This window comes from Drosophila grimshawi, unplaced genomic scaffold, assembly GCF_018153295.1.
Source record: "Drosophila grimshawi isolate 15287-2541.00 unplaced genomic scaffold, ASM1815329v1 contig_311, whole genome shotgun sequence".
Taxonomy (NCBI): domain Eukaryota; kingdom Metazoa; phylum Arthropoda; class Insecta; order Diptera; family Drosophilidae; genus Drosophila; species Drosophila grimshawi.
In genome coordinates, this window is record NW_025063098.1 from 1,649,724 (window position 1) to 1,665,961 (window position 16,238).

Below are 16,238 nucleotides of genomic sequence, written 5' to 3' on the forward strand. Positions count from 1 at the left end.
TGTCAATAAATAAATGAAACCATCCAACTATTAATTTGTACATTCAGCATTGTTCTGAAGTTTTTATTTATGTAGAGAAGGCTATACACGCTTATACTTATATATACCTTATACCTTTAATATTATATAAGATAAGATCAGGTTTGAGATGGACAGTGAAAATGATTCTACTAGAAAAAGGCTTTGGTTTGGGTAGTATATAGGAAGGCTATTCATTTAAGCTTGTGTATTTTATTGCATTCAGAAATCAATTAGTATCGATATTCGCCAAACGGGACAGTTATCGGTAAAATGAAATTAACTAATCTCTCTTATTCCAAATTCGAAATATCTAGCTTTAATATCCTCTGAGATCGACTTGTTCATTTAGACAGGCAGGTCAACGTTTGTACAGATAGACAAGGCTAGCTTTTCCTTTATTTAGCTATATTTTATAAAGAATATAAGCATATCCTATAATCAGCCGCTATTTTCACTTTTATGGAATTTACTACTTACCTAAACAAAAGCAAAATGTGCAACCCATTCGCAACTTAGTAAGAGATATTCATAGAGTGCTTACAAATTGTATGGCTTTATAAATGAAAAGTAAAATAAAAATATATATTAATTAAGATGCGCATATGACAATTTCGTATTTTAGACAGAAATTTCAAGGTCCTTGAAAATTATGTCATACTGGATTCAAGTTCACTTTCTCTTGCAAAGACTCCCTTAATCAATACTGTTGAGGTACTCCTATCGTTAGCGATATCAGTTTCTTGGTAGGTCCTCAGTGCGGTGACATAACCAGTCGAAAGGCAGTGACAAGCTGAGCTACCGTTGTCACTCATTAGGGTAAGGGGAGCCTCGTCCGTGCGGCTGACATTGTGTCAAGTTGTTTCCTTAACACGTGCTCCTCCACTCGTAATCATTCCGAGCCGCTAATTTCTCGACCCTTGCGGTCGCTGTATGTTTTCAACTCCTCCTGGCGGTGCACGCTCGGTTCCGTAAGTAGGTCTTAATCCTTTTCCTTATCGCCTCGGCGCGAGTGCGAGCAATTTCCAGTTGCCCGAGCAGCGAGCGGGATGGGGGGGAGGGACAAGGAGACCAGTGAGCAGGGAGCAGAACTGGACTGGAGAGTGACTGACTGAATGCGCGTAGATCAATTCGCAATGATAAATTAAGCGCTAAGAGTGTTTCCATGTTCCTGCAAGACAATCCACTGTCAAGCCGGGGAGATTGATTGTGGCGAGCTTCTGAGCCTGAGCCTGTGCCCATGCCCGTGCATGCAGCTCCAGCCTGACTTTGTCACATGTGAGTGCTGTTTTGTGGCCACATTGTCAACGCGATGTTTGCCTGAATAAGCAGCGACAATTTGCAATAGGAGTTCAGCTGAAGCTGCAGGTCCGTTTCAGGCGCATACAATTCAAGTTGGCTAAGACCAGTTTATGACACTCTATCTTTCTCCCTCTCTGCCAGGGATCGGCGTTTTGTGTAGGCAGGTAGGTTGGCAAGTTGGCTGGCTGGCTGGCTGACTGGGCTGCCACTTTTAAAAAGATGATGCCTTGTTTAACATATTTCCAGAAGCCAACAGGTGCCAATGGGCTGTGATCAATCATTGCGAATCGATGTTTAATTAAGAACTCTTGTTAGCATTTGCCAACTATCGCAGCCGGCGCATCTCGCGCCTCATTGAGCCTGAGCCAGAGCCAGAGCCCCAATCTCGAATCCCGAATCCGCAGCTCTTAGTCTCCCACTCCACTTCCTCCACTGTACCCAGTCATTCCACATGAGCGACGCTGATTGCCAACAAAGGCTTGTTGAATTCTTTTGGGCAGCGCAACAAAGGCTGCTCGCTCGTAGGATTGCCCCGTCTGGCGGTTAAGCCTCATACCCCATGCCACATGCCACATGCCCCATACCCTATGCCCAACAGCGCGGTTCCATGATGTTTAAATTTGTCCTAATTAGATGACAATGAACGATGAGTCAGCGTTAAATACAAGTGTTCCTCTCGCATCACTTTACGGCATAGCTTTAAGCTTGCGATTAACTACTGAACATTTTTGAAAATAACTAAAAAAAGAATAAAACATATTAGAAACTGGATTTTAAATACCAGAACCAATAGTATCTGAAATTATCATAATATAGAATATATGTTTCTTTTCCAGAAATTCACTTCCTTCTAAAAGTTTATTTCGTTTTCTGAATTAAATAATTTCACAGCACTTTTAATATTTCCAAGTAAAATTGTTCGGTTTATTTGGTTTTTATATTGTCTAGGTATATTTATATATTGTTTGTTGGTTGTATCCATAAAATATATACGTTTGAACTTACATACATATCTACGCACAACAGATGCAACTAGTTAGATACAATACTATTAATAATAATAATAATAATAATAATAGCAATAATAATTATACATTTAATCATAAATTTATATTTACCACTTAGTTAGATCCACTTACGACTATGACAAATTGGGCTTGTGTTTGTGTTTAATTTGCTATGCTTTATACAAAATGTACCACTAATTAAGTACCGCTAATTTACAAGGTTTTGTTTTGTTATCTTTTTGGGAGGATGTCGGGGTGGGGGAGGAGCGTTACACATACGTTCCCAAATTCAGAGTGGATGCCCCAATAGTTGTGTGGCTCTGCGCTTAACTAACTAACTACAAGTAGTTTTTTGTTCACTGTATATTCCGAATTTCCCGGTGACCTTGACACATCGCCGGGTGTATAAAATAATGGGGAATTCCGTTTACGATTATATTACAATACGTGCCGACTTAAAACAAAAAAATAAAAATAACAACCATGGGGTTACAGAAAGTAAGGATTCAATATACAAGGCCCATCTGGCTGGGACGTTCAAGAGGCGTGTTGGGGGCCACCTAAAGTGCCGTCAGATCATAGTCCTGTTTGATGTGCTGCTGCAGATTGGTCATGAGATCGGATTGCTGTTGTTGTTGTTGCTGCTGCTGCTGTTGCTGTTGGTGGTGATGCAGACCCGTGTGCATCTGGCTATTGTTGTTGAGGTTGCTGCTGTTATTATTATTATTGTTGTTGTTGCTGATGTTATTATTATTGTTGTTGTTGTGATGCACTTGAAGCTGCTGAGATCCGGCAAAGGCATTGCCATTGCCACAGGACTCCGCAACGGCTGGGATGTACGGCGGATTCCCAAGCGAGGAGCTGACATCGCCAATGCTTTCCAGGCTATCAGAGCGAATGCACTATATTGAAATAAAGAGGGGGCACAGGTGGGGAAATAAGTATTTTGATATTAAAACGAATTCACCAAGTCACAATGACAACTAGCTGAGCACAGGCACTTAAGCTTAAGATTAATCTTTCACAGCAGGTGTATAACAGAAACTGACAATGAATTGCTATTCAATCTTTAATAAATATTCCTACAAATTTAATGTATAAAAGAAAAAATTCTTTATCATTGCAGTTTAGCTGGAGGCCATAGTTTTTCACATTTTTTAGTTCGACTCTCAGTTGCTTAGATGTATTTATTTTGCTAACAAATTTTTATTTTTTTTGTTTTCTGATTAAGCTTACAACACATTTGAGCTCCCTTCTTCTCTTGCCACATTCCCCAACTCTTTCTTTTTCTCAGCAAATAAATTGCATTGCTGCATTTATTGCTTGATTGCCTTGCAGTGAGAATAATCTCAAATTATCCGAGTGCCGCTTTCCGCATAAGTCAATTATGTTTTTTTTAGATGGTTTGTAGTTTTCTTTTGGATGAAGATGAACACAGTTGGGATCTCCAATTCAGTTCTAACACTCGCTATCTCTGTTTCTTTCTCTCTCTCTCTCTCTCTCTCTATCTCTTTGTCCATCTTTTTAATTGGATTACATATATTTGTGTCTCAGGTTTTGCTTTCAGCTAATGTCATTTGTGCTTTAAGTGGCTTGATTCACTGTTGATTGTTGCACAGCGCATGCAACAACACTCACCTCATTCATCACTGGAGTTTGTTGCTGTTGCTGCTGTTGTTGTTGCTGCTGCTGTTGTTGTTGCTGTTGCTGCTGTTGTTGTTGCTGGGCCTGCTTTTTGGCACTGGTGCGCTTTGTGGTCTTCTTGGCTACTGGTGTTGGATTGCCATTGGCATCGACCGTTTTCTTGCGCACATTCTTCGTGTTGGGCAGCTTGTTGTCCTTCTTCCACTTCATGCGTCGGTTCTGGAACCAGATCTTGATCTGGCGCTCCGACAGCACCAGCGTGTGCGCAATTTCGATGCGCCGCCGTCGGGTCAGGTAGCGATTGTAATGGAACTCCTTCTCCAGCTCGAGTATCTGGTGGCGTGTGTAGGCGGTGCGTTGGCGTTTCGGCTCCATGCCCGGCTGATACGAGCCGTTCGCTGCAAGAAGAGAGACAGCCAGCGATAGTCAGTATATAAGAAGATGCATAATTAATGATTGGCAATATGAGAATGGGGTGGGGCTGATGCTGACGCTGAGGCGGGGGCGGGAGCGGTGCTGCGAACTGAGGCACGCCGATTAAGTCGCAACGCGCCACAATTAATACACTTCAAATTGAGTTTCATAATAGTCGGATGGATGGCAGAAGGAGGCTCAATAAATCTCCTCAGATAAGTTGACAACCCCAAAAAGCGCGCCAAAAACTTTTGACAACACCTTGAACCCCAGGGCTGCATCCAGAAGGGTAGCTTGAAAAAAAGAAAAACAACAAAAAAAAGAACACGCACAACAAGAAGAAGAATAAGAAGAGCTGCACTTACACAGCGCCAGTTTGGCTCAGTTGAGAAACAGGATAATTAATCAAAATCAAATGGAACAACTGCCTGTCCGTCTGCCTATCGGTCGCGGACGCGGACGCGGACACAGGCGCTACTTGGAAAAGGGACAACATTACGAGTTCGCTTTTAGTTTTTCCTCGAAATTAAACATTTCCCGGCAGCTACGTCACCCTCCTACTACAGTATCCCCCCCTCGTCACCGCAGCGAGTGTATCCTTTTCCTGTTCCGTTTTTTTATGCGCCACACCTGCTGCTTGCTGCTTGCAATCGCCAATTGCCATCGCCATCGCCATCGGCCCTACACTTTGATCAAATAGAGCGAACAGACAGCTCATCAAATTTATATTCGCACCATCAATTTCAATTTGGCCAGTTTGGAATGCCATCGAGTTTGGGCTTGGGTTTGGAGTTGATGTTTCCATTCCATTCCGAGCAGCAATACTTGCTACTGCTGCTGGGTCTGGGTCCTGCTGCCTTGCTTCCTTGACCAATCATATCCGGAGCACATCAAGTTGTAATTTATAAAAATTTCATTGCACTGTGACAGACAGCTTTCGATTTGATATAAATATTTCAATCCCAACTGCTGCGTTGCTGCGTTGCTGTTTCGCAGCCACTAGATTAATGATGTTGTCCACTGGCCCCGCTGACAGCCGCACTGGGAATAAAAAACATGCTACGAACCTGGGGACAGGCAAGGGTTTCTCACTCTCCCCCACTGCATCTCTCTCTCTGCCGATGCTAAAAATCTATGAGGCGTAGGCCTTAAAGAGCTGTGGACAAGCTTAACGCCCCATTTATGAAATGTAGTCTTTGTTTTTGTAAATTGACATGCAGTCAATAATACTTTTGCACAAAATTAAATTACTTGACTAAAGCTAACGGGCTCTTAAGTGACGATATAAAGAATGTTTAGTCTATCGATGGAGATTTAATCTAGGCAGACGCTTCAAAAACACTTAAATCTTTTTTATTTGCATTACTCAACTCAAGAAACATATCGAAAATTGTCAGATTTCTTCAAAAATACCTCAAGCAACACGTCATCTCCGTGCACCCTTAAAGAAGCTTGCAGACAAATGTTTTCCAATGAGTTATTGATTTGGTAAAAGAAAAGCAATAAAAACATAAACAACAATACCTCAACAGAAACATAAAAATTAAACAATATCAATTACAAAGCCCCAAAGGAACAAGAAACACGGATAAAAAACGAGCAGAAAAGGAACAATACAAATGAAAATGAAACCATTCACGGCAATGACGCGACGTCAGCTGCTGCGTCGGCGTTGCCGTTGCCGATGCCGTTGACGTTGACGTTAACGTTGGCAGCAAGCTGCGTTAATTCGTTTTTAATAAGTGCGTATCATTTCATTTCAACAATTCAACGCAACCCACAGAAAGAGAGAGAGAGAGAGAGAGGGAGGGAGATCGGGGGAGTTTGAGATTCGATGTGTCCATGTCCAGGAAGAGGCCTTCAAGTTGTGCCCAGGTCTCAGTTCCAAGTCAAAGTCTCGCCGGCACAAAGTGCAGCGTCATGGTGAGGAGCGCGTAGCCAAAAAGAGTGCCAATTGCAATTGCCTGGCAGCCAATTTATGAAAATGCCAAATCATACAAGGCCAAGGAAATCAAGACTGCACAAGCAGCAAATGGATGGCGAGGCGGTGCGGCTTGGACTCGACTGATGCGGCCTGTGTTGCAAGAACGTAGCGTGAAACTGCTAAAGAGTGAGCAGTGTGTTGTTTTCTCGTTTCTGCTTTCTGTTTTCTGCTTTCTGTGTTTTGTTGTTTTGAAAATTGGCGCTCTTTGGGGAATTGGCGGCGACTCTTAAACATGTTAGTGCGTAGGTAGATTATTATCACCCTCTCTCTCGCTCACTCTCTCTCTCTCTATCTCTTTTCTGTGTGATACTGTATATGTATATCATGTGTTGGGCATAATTGGCCCTGCCTCATGGACGGCTGTCGGCATGTTTGTCCCATCATATGATTTATCATGCATTTGTGACTCTACAGTTTCATTCATAGCGCTGACGCGAAGCCGAGCAACGTGTATCGAGTCAGTTCCAAAACCAGACAGAGAGAGATACAGATAGAGAGTGAGAGAGAGAGATGGAATAAACAACAAAACTATGTCAGACGTTACTTAATAATCATAATCTCTTTTTGCCGGTGGCGGCTTCATTTGTGGGTTAACTCTTCACATTCAATGCCAGGCAATATGCTCGATATCAGTTTAAGCCAGAGAACTGATCGCCAGCAACGGCGGCATTTGAGGTGTGGTCATCGGGCAACTTCCGGGCTTTGACTCGATGCGATCTCATTCATTGGCAATCTCTGGGCAACTGCTCCCAATGAGCCACTTGATTAATTGCCGCGATAGTGCGAGAGTGTGTAAATATTTGGAAACGTGGCCGGGGCACGACCTGCGATTGAGAAATTTGACTCGTGCCAACAACCAGAGAAATAATTTTTACGTCTGTCAACTTTGATTCCGCTGCTCATTCATCAAACGCAAAACTCGTTCCCAAAAATCGAAGAAAAAATAAAAAAACTCTCTTCAGCCGACGCTTTATTTATTAGAAACAATGTGGGGAAATCGCATTTAATGTGCACTCAACGTTAAATTTAACAAATGACAACAAATTAATATACATATTTTTTGTTTGTTGCTGTTTTTTCGGTTATGCAAACAGAATGCAAGTGCTGCTTGGCCATAATGAATGCAAGGCGCATATTGCGCATACGTCGCATTGGCCAGCGGCAATTGCTAAGTTCTAAGTTGAATTCTGTTTCAGGTTTTTAGTTAAACATTGATGTTGCCAACAACTGTGAATTGTCGGCAACTGTGTGTGTGTGCGTGTGCGTGTGTGTGCGAGTGAGTGGGTAAGTTTTTTTTGTGTGTGTGCTTGCTTCATGAGCTCATGGAAAAAGGCAAGTCAACATCAGCATTTCAACAACAGCGGGAGCTGCATCAGCAGCTTGTCAAGTGACTTGCAATTTGTGGCAGGCAAATAAAAATAAACATGAGCTCATGCTAGTTACACACTCACACACACTCACACACACACACACACAGAGAGAGCCACAAAAACGGAGCCCCTAGCATATGCGTACCACAAATCTCATGTACTTGCAAAACAATTGTAAACACATATACACATGTACCTCATAATAAGATACATTCAAAGATACAAAGTGAAGCACCCGCAGCAATTGAACTTGTAGCTGGTTGAGAGACTTCAGCACAACTCGATTTGTTAATTTGCCAGCAGCAATTTAATAACATTGTCGTTGCATTCAGAATATATGCTAAAAGCACACACAGTTTATAGACACGAACTGCATGTTAATCAAAACAAACAATTCTCATCGAGTTCTAAACCGAAAAGGTACTCAATCAATTTAGCTGCGAATTTTAATAAACGACGTTTTGTTTTTTAGCTCACTAAAAAATTATTTGGCAAGCCATCAAAATGATTAATGTCGCGCAAAATACAATTTATTCAAATTTCGTTTTTGATGACTTTTTGGGTAATATTTCAGATTTAAAAATTTCTCTAAAATCAACAGACATTTAGAAACCGACTCAACCATCGAAAACTTTTCTATTTATTATGAACACAATTGAAATATTCAATTTTAAAGGGATTGGCAGAATTTAAGGTTTGCTTTATGAAAGCAACTTTTGGTTTCATTGAACAATGACCTCATTCTGCTAACTATGCAGGTATAATTGGCAAGTAAATGGTCTTAAATAGGTAGTAACTGTATTCATTCTATTGCCAATAACAATAGCAATCGCAACGCATTCTGAGTGGATTTTCACTTTCCATAGCTCCACAACCAGAAGCGAACCTAATCACCAAAAGTTGCTGCTCAGCGAAACTGAAACTGTCTTAAACCAACTATCGAAGCCATTTTAAGAGTTTTTTTTTCTTTTGTAGCTTGCAAATAATACTATGAAAAAGCTATGGCCAAAAGCCGAAAGACAAACAGTAACAAGTTAAGAAGCTCACGACTCTAAAGACTCTAACAATAGACGCGACCTTGAACACAAGTTTCGTTTGTCTAAAATACAAATATCTGAAAGAAAAACAAGTATGACTACTGCTAGTCGAGAGTGCTCGACTAGGAGATACTCTGTGCCCAAGTCTATATCACAAGCATTTTATAAAAACTATACACAGAAAATGCGTTCATTTGCCGGTTTACAATTTGTTTATTGTGAATTAAGGATTTTTCTAAAGAGAGAAAGATATTTTAAATGTCAGCTTTCATTGCTATTCGTATAAATTCTTATTGATATTAGGGAAACGAAGATTGTTATCGATCAAATGAAGTAAACCTGATCGGAAATATCTGCCTAAAACAGACTGACTAAATCTTCTCGTCTGTTTATGCTAATCAATAATAAATAATCTTTTCGGCGATGTTTTCTTCTGCCTGTTACATACTTTTGCACATCTTCATTATACCCGTTTTGAGCATTTTCAATCGGTTCAGGGTGCAAAATAAAAACCCCACGTTGGAGTTGCGACTGAGAATGTTGACTGCTGCCGAATGGGAAATAAAAGTGTTCTCGATGCCAAGACGCACCAATAAAAGCGTCGCTAATTAACGCCAATTTCAATAATTCCGCGCAAGTAGAGAGCTTCAGAGTTTTATTGGCGCAAATTGAGCAGAGGCTGTGCAGGGACTGAGAAACTCGAATACACTGTCAATTCTGGGCTCCATTCACATTTTTGTGATTTTTGTTTTCCATTGGGACGCTAATTACGCTTTGTTCTCCAGCAGATAGCAGATACTCGCATGCTGCTCAGTGTTACACACAGATATAGAGATCCAGATGGCGTGGCTGCCTCAGCTGTTCGTGCCTCATCTGTCATAAAAGGCGAACTTCTTAATTTTTACTGCGTCATTTTCATCATTGTCATGCCCGAGGCTTGGGCCGCCGCTGGGCCTCTCTTTCTCTCTCTCTCTCTCTCTCTCTCGCTCTCTCTTTCTCTCTTGGTCTCGTCGCATTTCGCAAATGCTGCTCAGTTTCAGTTGGGTTAACGTTTACAGCATCTCTGTCGCATCTGGGCCTCGCTCCGAGTCTGGGTCTGTGAGTGGGTCTGGGTCTGGGTCTGGGTCTGGGTTTGTGACTGGGCTTGCACTTTTTTTTGCCGCCTCAACGGAGGTGAGATGCTGATGAGGTTTTTCGCAAGTCATCGGGTAACTGTGACTGCCAGCCGTGAGCCTGGCCTCTGCGGCACATTGGAAACTTAATCGTGGACTTGCCATTGAAATTCAGTTACAAGGCTGACCACGTTTTCAGTGTGCTTGCCTTACTATGAGCATAAAAATGAATACGAGTGTGGGTATCAGTATGGGTATGAGTGTGAGTATTCGATGCTGTTGTTGAATGTTATTGAATGTTATGTGGAACGTGAACTCGATGATCATCTGCACGGACTCTTGATACGAGTACGGGTTACTAGAGTCTTAAAGCTTTCGTGCATGAAATCAATATTTTGCACTACTATGAATATATTATATTCTATGACTATGCACTCATTTGAATACAATTAGCGATTTGAGAACGCTTTACGCTTGAGTACTAGACTTATAAAAATGTCTAAATAATAATTAATATAACAACTATTTAATTTAGTGCATAGAACTTTAAATATTCAGTTTTTGAACAACAAACTTTGGATAACTTTTTGCGATTTTAAAAAGGATAAATTAAGGTTGAACAACAATATATTTAGGATTATTATAGGGGACTATGGAAACCTGTTAGACTGAATAATTGATCGGCATAGCTCTGATACTTGTTCAGCTATATAGTATATACATTAATCTTAATAGTTGCTTTTAATTACTATATTCTTAATTGTATTTAAGAGAAATCAATGCTAAAATACAACTGTTGACAGTTGTCGTTACTTTATAATCTTGTCAACACTTTGCAACTATTAGGCAAATTGTATAAATGCCAAATTGTCCCCTAAATACTTAAACTTTGTCAAATTATAGCTCTGCCTTTGGCTGTTATTATTGTTGTTTTGATTGTGGTTGTTGTTGTTGTTGTTGGTTTCGAGGGCTAAAGACGTATTATACAAATTGAATTGGTCAGTTCTCGGACCACACGCCACCTGATACGCACGCCAACCCGTGTAGCATTTTGGGCCTAGCCGAGTGTAAGTCATTTGTAAAAGAGCTGAGAACTACAAGAACAACAACCGCAGCAGCAACAACAACCACGGCAGCAAAGTGGCACCGTCTCAACAGGCAGCGAGATTGGACTGAGAACACGGCACGGGAACGGAGAGCTGAGTCTGGGGCTGGGGCTGGGGCTGGGGAGAGCCACATTCCGGCATAACGAGAGATGATGCACTGGCGATAATCAAGTTTCGTCTTGTTTTCGTAGTCGTGCGCTCATGATAAATGTCACAACATTAACATCAAATGACACGGACCATCCGTCACTCAGTCGGAGTTTTGTGTTTGCCCCTGAGCGATCTCAACTCTGTTCCACAGTCCGTTCGTCTCTCTCTGCCTGTCTGCCTGTCCGTCTGTCTGTCTGTCAGTCGAACTACTTCGATTTGATGCTCATCAGCATAGCTAATCCCCCCGAAACGGTGTCGCACATCGAGATTGTCTCAGTCACTCTGTCTCTGGAGTGGCACTGAAGTCGCATGGCGAAATCTAATGATATAATTGCCCATTAGGGTCAAGGTTATGTTTAATTGGAGTGCATCACGGAGCTGCATAGTCGCTTGGACTAAGCAAATATCTCACACTTGGCAAATATAGAGGCACACATGGATAGGCTAATTAAAAAACCATTTATCAGCCAACGCAGTCGCTGACCTAGAACACATCCCCAGTTTTATGCAGTCAGGCCTATGATTATGATTATGATTATGATTATTATTATGCACTCGCCACCTGAACCTGTCAGACCATTGTCAGCTGTTCAGTTGTCGGTGCCTCGGGGCCCAATCCAGTTTGTCGTTTCGACCATATGCGGTAGCCAATTTTGGTAGAATTAAAACAATAAGCGCTGACAAACGTCGCAACGCTTTTTGATAGTGGCACTCAACACATGGCTGAATGAATATGGTTTTAGGCGCGTTAATGTTCCGTCGCGACAATTAATGGTAATTATTCTTCATCGAAGCTAAACATTCAAATTCGATCGCACACACACATCGAAATACATTCATTATGGTATTGGTATTGGTATTGGTAGCTAACTTCAACCGCTCATCGTATAGTGAATGGAAACCTGTTTTTGCAGCCCACATTCGAGTTGCCGTTTGGTGTGAAAATATTTAAATCATTTTGAATATACTCGGAAATTAGAAATTAGAAAATCGAAACAATGAAACGTTTGAAATATCTTTAGTTAATGCAACGCTTAAGGAATTTCTAGAAGTCTTTCAAAATAATCATATTTCTTTTATAAATTATGCTCTTTACTTTATCTTTTATAAGATGGAGCAATGTATAATAATTGAATGTGTTTTTTATACCTTAATACACATGATATTTTATTCAAATTAAGAAATATTGTTCAACATTTTATTCAATTTCATTCATTTTTTAACTGCAGAATATATGGAACATTTGGAAAATGTTGAATTGAATTTACGCAAAGTTGAACGATTTTCTAGGAATAGTTTTCGAAATAAATATTTTGCATTTATGAGATGCGCTCTTTAGTTTTACATTTGTCAGATGGCATTAATACAATAGCAAGTTTCAAATAATAAATTTATTCTTTTCTAGATCGATTCAACATGTATTTATTAAATAAATATATAGTTTTTTCTTCCCATTGAGAACAACTATTAAGTCCTTTACGAAATTTCATTCACTCATTTATAAATCTATTTTTACCTAAGCAAAGTATATTTTAAGTATCACAATTGTTGCCTATTCAGTGTATGGTTTAACAAATCCACTTAAAGACACTCCAAGTGTTGAAAGAGCACTGAAGAGGTCGAGTGGCAGTTGCATGCAGATACACATGTATGTATATTGTACATATATAGTAGTAGTCATATATGAATATGTCACTCGCCATCTACATTTTTGCCCTCAGCAGAAGGCGCGCCATTCTTGATTTTGATTAATGAGCAGAGAGCAGAGTTTTTTTTTTTTTTTGTGTCTTATAGTTTTCCTCTGTTTTTTTATTTGCCAAAGTCGAGCATTACGATGTCTGTCAGTGGATCGCGTGGGTGTTGGCAGCTAACTAATTTAATTAGCATACGAAAATGGGGCACACTGTGTTTTGTGGGTGCATCTCTATGTAGGTATCTGTGGCAGCTGTACTTACCAACGCCCGCTACGTGAATCTTCTTCATCCAAGGGTAAATGATGCGCTCCCCGTCGGTTGTCTCAGCCATAAGATCATCTTCGCTGTCTGAATCAACCAGATCGTCATCATTGTCGTTGGACGCCAACTCGTCTGGGGATCGGTCGAGCATCAGGCGATCCTCCTCAGACATATCCTGCATAGGTGACATTCATTTTACATTAGTCTTTTCTATGCAATAACTCAATTAGTGATTGTATTTACATTTTCTGATCCCATATCATCACAGTGTAGAACTTCTTGCAGCTGCTGGCCAGTTGGCGCGGCTTCTTCAAGGCGCTTCTCTAATTTTAAGCCTGTAGTAAAGTTTATAGATATATATATATTATCAAGCATTTAATATATGTTATTTTAATACAATTAATAAACGTAAATGGCATATATAATTATGTATGTAGATCACATATTATATACAATTTATTGATTATATATGCATAAAGCAATGTTTTGAAAAATATCCATTAAATAATATTTCAAATGGATAACATAATAAATGTTATTTTTTACCTATAAATTAGATTTAAGGGAAAGGAAAGTTAGTTCTTAATTATTAACAAAGATCATTATAGATCGGATAATATTCAGTAAGTATTTGTTTTAAAACAATTGCTTTTTATTGAGGTTTCTTCTATTTTTTTATTATGAATCTTAGAGAGACTTTTAATATGTTTCTCCAATTAGATATTAGAAAAAAATTTAAGTAACATATTATCTTCATAGATCTTCTTTACCTCATCTACAATATTAGCTTGTGGAATACATTAAAAAATAATTTGAGTAATTTTAAATCTAGGTGAAACTGTCATCAATTAATAATTACTCTATGATAAATACAAAAATGTAAATTTTTTCAAATTCTAGAAGCTTGACCAATTACCGATTTCTATCGGCTCAATGGGTGATCAATAATTCGTTTTAAAGTACTCAATATGAACCCGTGTTTAACAAGGGTAAATATAATATTTGCAAATTATCCATTTTCAGCATAATTTCAATAATGATATTTTCAAATAATTTTGTAATTTCTGGTGATAGATGGGTATTATATGATATTGATTCGATTGCTGCGGGAGGCTTACCTAGTTCCTGCAGGCCCAGTGAGGTGTTTGTTGGTGGCTCCGTTGAGGAGCATTGCAGTGGCAGGTCCATAATCTGTGAGGAGAGCGGCGAGTGGCCTTGGGAGTGGGTGCTGCCGACGCTGCCGTTAGTGGTGCCATAGTATCCCCCGTAGTATCCATTCGAGCTGTTGGCCCCGCTGCTCGGCACATTGGCCACATTTACCGACGGCGGCGGCCCGTAGCCCGTCTCCGAGTGCACCACTCCAGCGGATATATACTCGGGCGCATGGTGAACGGCAGCCGCTGCCGCCGCCGCCGCATGATGGCCATAATAGCCCAGGCTCTGATGCGGATGTGGATGCGGATGATGAGTTGGCGGCGTTGTGGCATAGCTTGTTGTGTAGCCGCCGTTCTGATGATGGTGGCCAGAGAGGGCACTATTACTGTGGTGGTGCGAGTGCGAGTGCGAATGCGGGAGCGGGTTATGGTTGTGACTGTGATTGTGGTGGTGTGCAGCAGCGGCCATATAATCATTGACCATTTCCGCCGGATGCGTGGCGTGCGGGTGACCAGACATGCCAGGGCCGCCAACTCCCCCACCAACACCACCACCGCTGACTGCGCCACCGCCAACGCCGACACCAACGCCACCCATGTGCCCCGTGGAGGCAGTCATGGAGTAGTGGCCATTGTAGTGGTGATAGTCATCGGCAACCGGCGGGAACTTGGGATCCAGGCCATTGCCCATGGACATGGGGCTCTGGACGTGATGCGGCGCATGTGGGTAACCCATGAGGAATGAGCTCATCGTAGTTTCTGTATTGCTATCGTGGATTACTGATAAACTTGTGCTAGGCTCTGGCTCTGCGACTCCTACACTCAGAGCACATATTTCATTTAAGTATACACTTATTGGCACTCACTTTTTGCACTATTCGATCACTTTTTTGTGTGGATTGTGGCCAGCATTATTACTATTATTATTATTATTACAATTATGAATATTATTTGTTGCAGGAGATTTATTTGTTTATTGAACACAGCGCGAACGCCGCGCAACCGGCGCGTGGAAAACGTTGAAAACAAGCGGCGTAAGCAACAAAAATGCCAAACAATTTTACAGCGACGTTCAGAAAACATTCAAAGATTTGAAAAAAAACGACGCGTCTGATTCACGAGTGCGAATGCGAACCGTTCGATTCGAGCCGTTCTTTTGTTATGAATACGAACGAATGCTCTGAGCGCGAACGAACCTGTTTTCTGTTTTCCTTGTTCGCAATTGCTTTTGACTGCTTTTCGCCTTCTCTCCTTCTCCCTCGCCCTCTCTTTCTCTCTCTCTCTCTCTCTCTCTGTCGGTCTCTTTCTCCCTCTCTCTCTCTCTCTCTCTCTCTGAGTGTGTGTCGGTGCGCTCCGAAACGCAGCGTGGAAATCGCCATTGCCATTGACAGTCAGCGATGACGTCGACGCTTGAGTTTCGAAACTCGATTTACTGGTTTTGTTTTTGCTTTTGCCACAAAGAGAAGCAACAATAGCGCACAAAGGACAGCCCACACGCAGCGAGAACTTTGTGGCCATGGCTGCACGCCATTTTCAACCACCAGCCACAGCGGCAGCGTGAAGAGTGCGGCACACAATCGAGCAAGCGAGATGGCAGCATCTTTAGTCACACCCATTCGCCGCTGCTGCTCGCCTTGCTCTTGTTCTACAGGTGCGTCCAAAATATTGAGCATGCCTGCAAATCGAATAGGTAGTCAATGCTTCAAGCCAAATTTGATATTATTAAATAAAATTAATTTTATTTATTTATTTTATTTTTAAATTAACTACATGTCGGTACAAATTTTTATTCGCTTATAGGATAGGATTATATATAATGATAAATTCTACAACAATAACAAGTGTAAAGTCCTTAATGGGATCTATGAAAATGATTCTGATGCTAATTGCTCTCGGAACAACAGTTTTTCACAATGTTGTACACTTAAGGCTATGTCTATTTAAACATAGTTATTCTTGTCTTTCATTAATTTTTCAATTTTTAT

The 16,238-nt window shown here is 40.9% G+C and overlaps 1 protein-coding gene across 1 annotated transcript; it reads right to left on the reverse strand.

Moving 5' to 3' along the window:
• Nucleotides 1–2,214: 2,214 nt before the first annotated feature.
• On the reverse strand, nt 2,215–15,391 carry LOC6564367 (homeotic protein deformed). Its single transcript, XM_001990620.3, has 5 exons — nt 14,218–15,391; nt 13,343–13,434; nt 13,100–13,274; nt 3,966–4,369; nt 2,215–3,229 (listed from the first exon to the last, which is right to left on the reverse strand). The coding sequence occupies exons 1-5, from the start codon at nt 15,002–15,004 to the stop codon at nt 2,888–2,890; spliced, it is 1,800 nt and encodes a 599-aa protein (XP_001990656.1). The 5' UTR covers nt 15,005–15,391; the 3' UTR covers nt 2,215–2,887.
• Nucleotides 15,392–16,238: the final 847 nt, after the last annotated feature.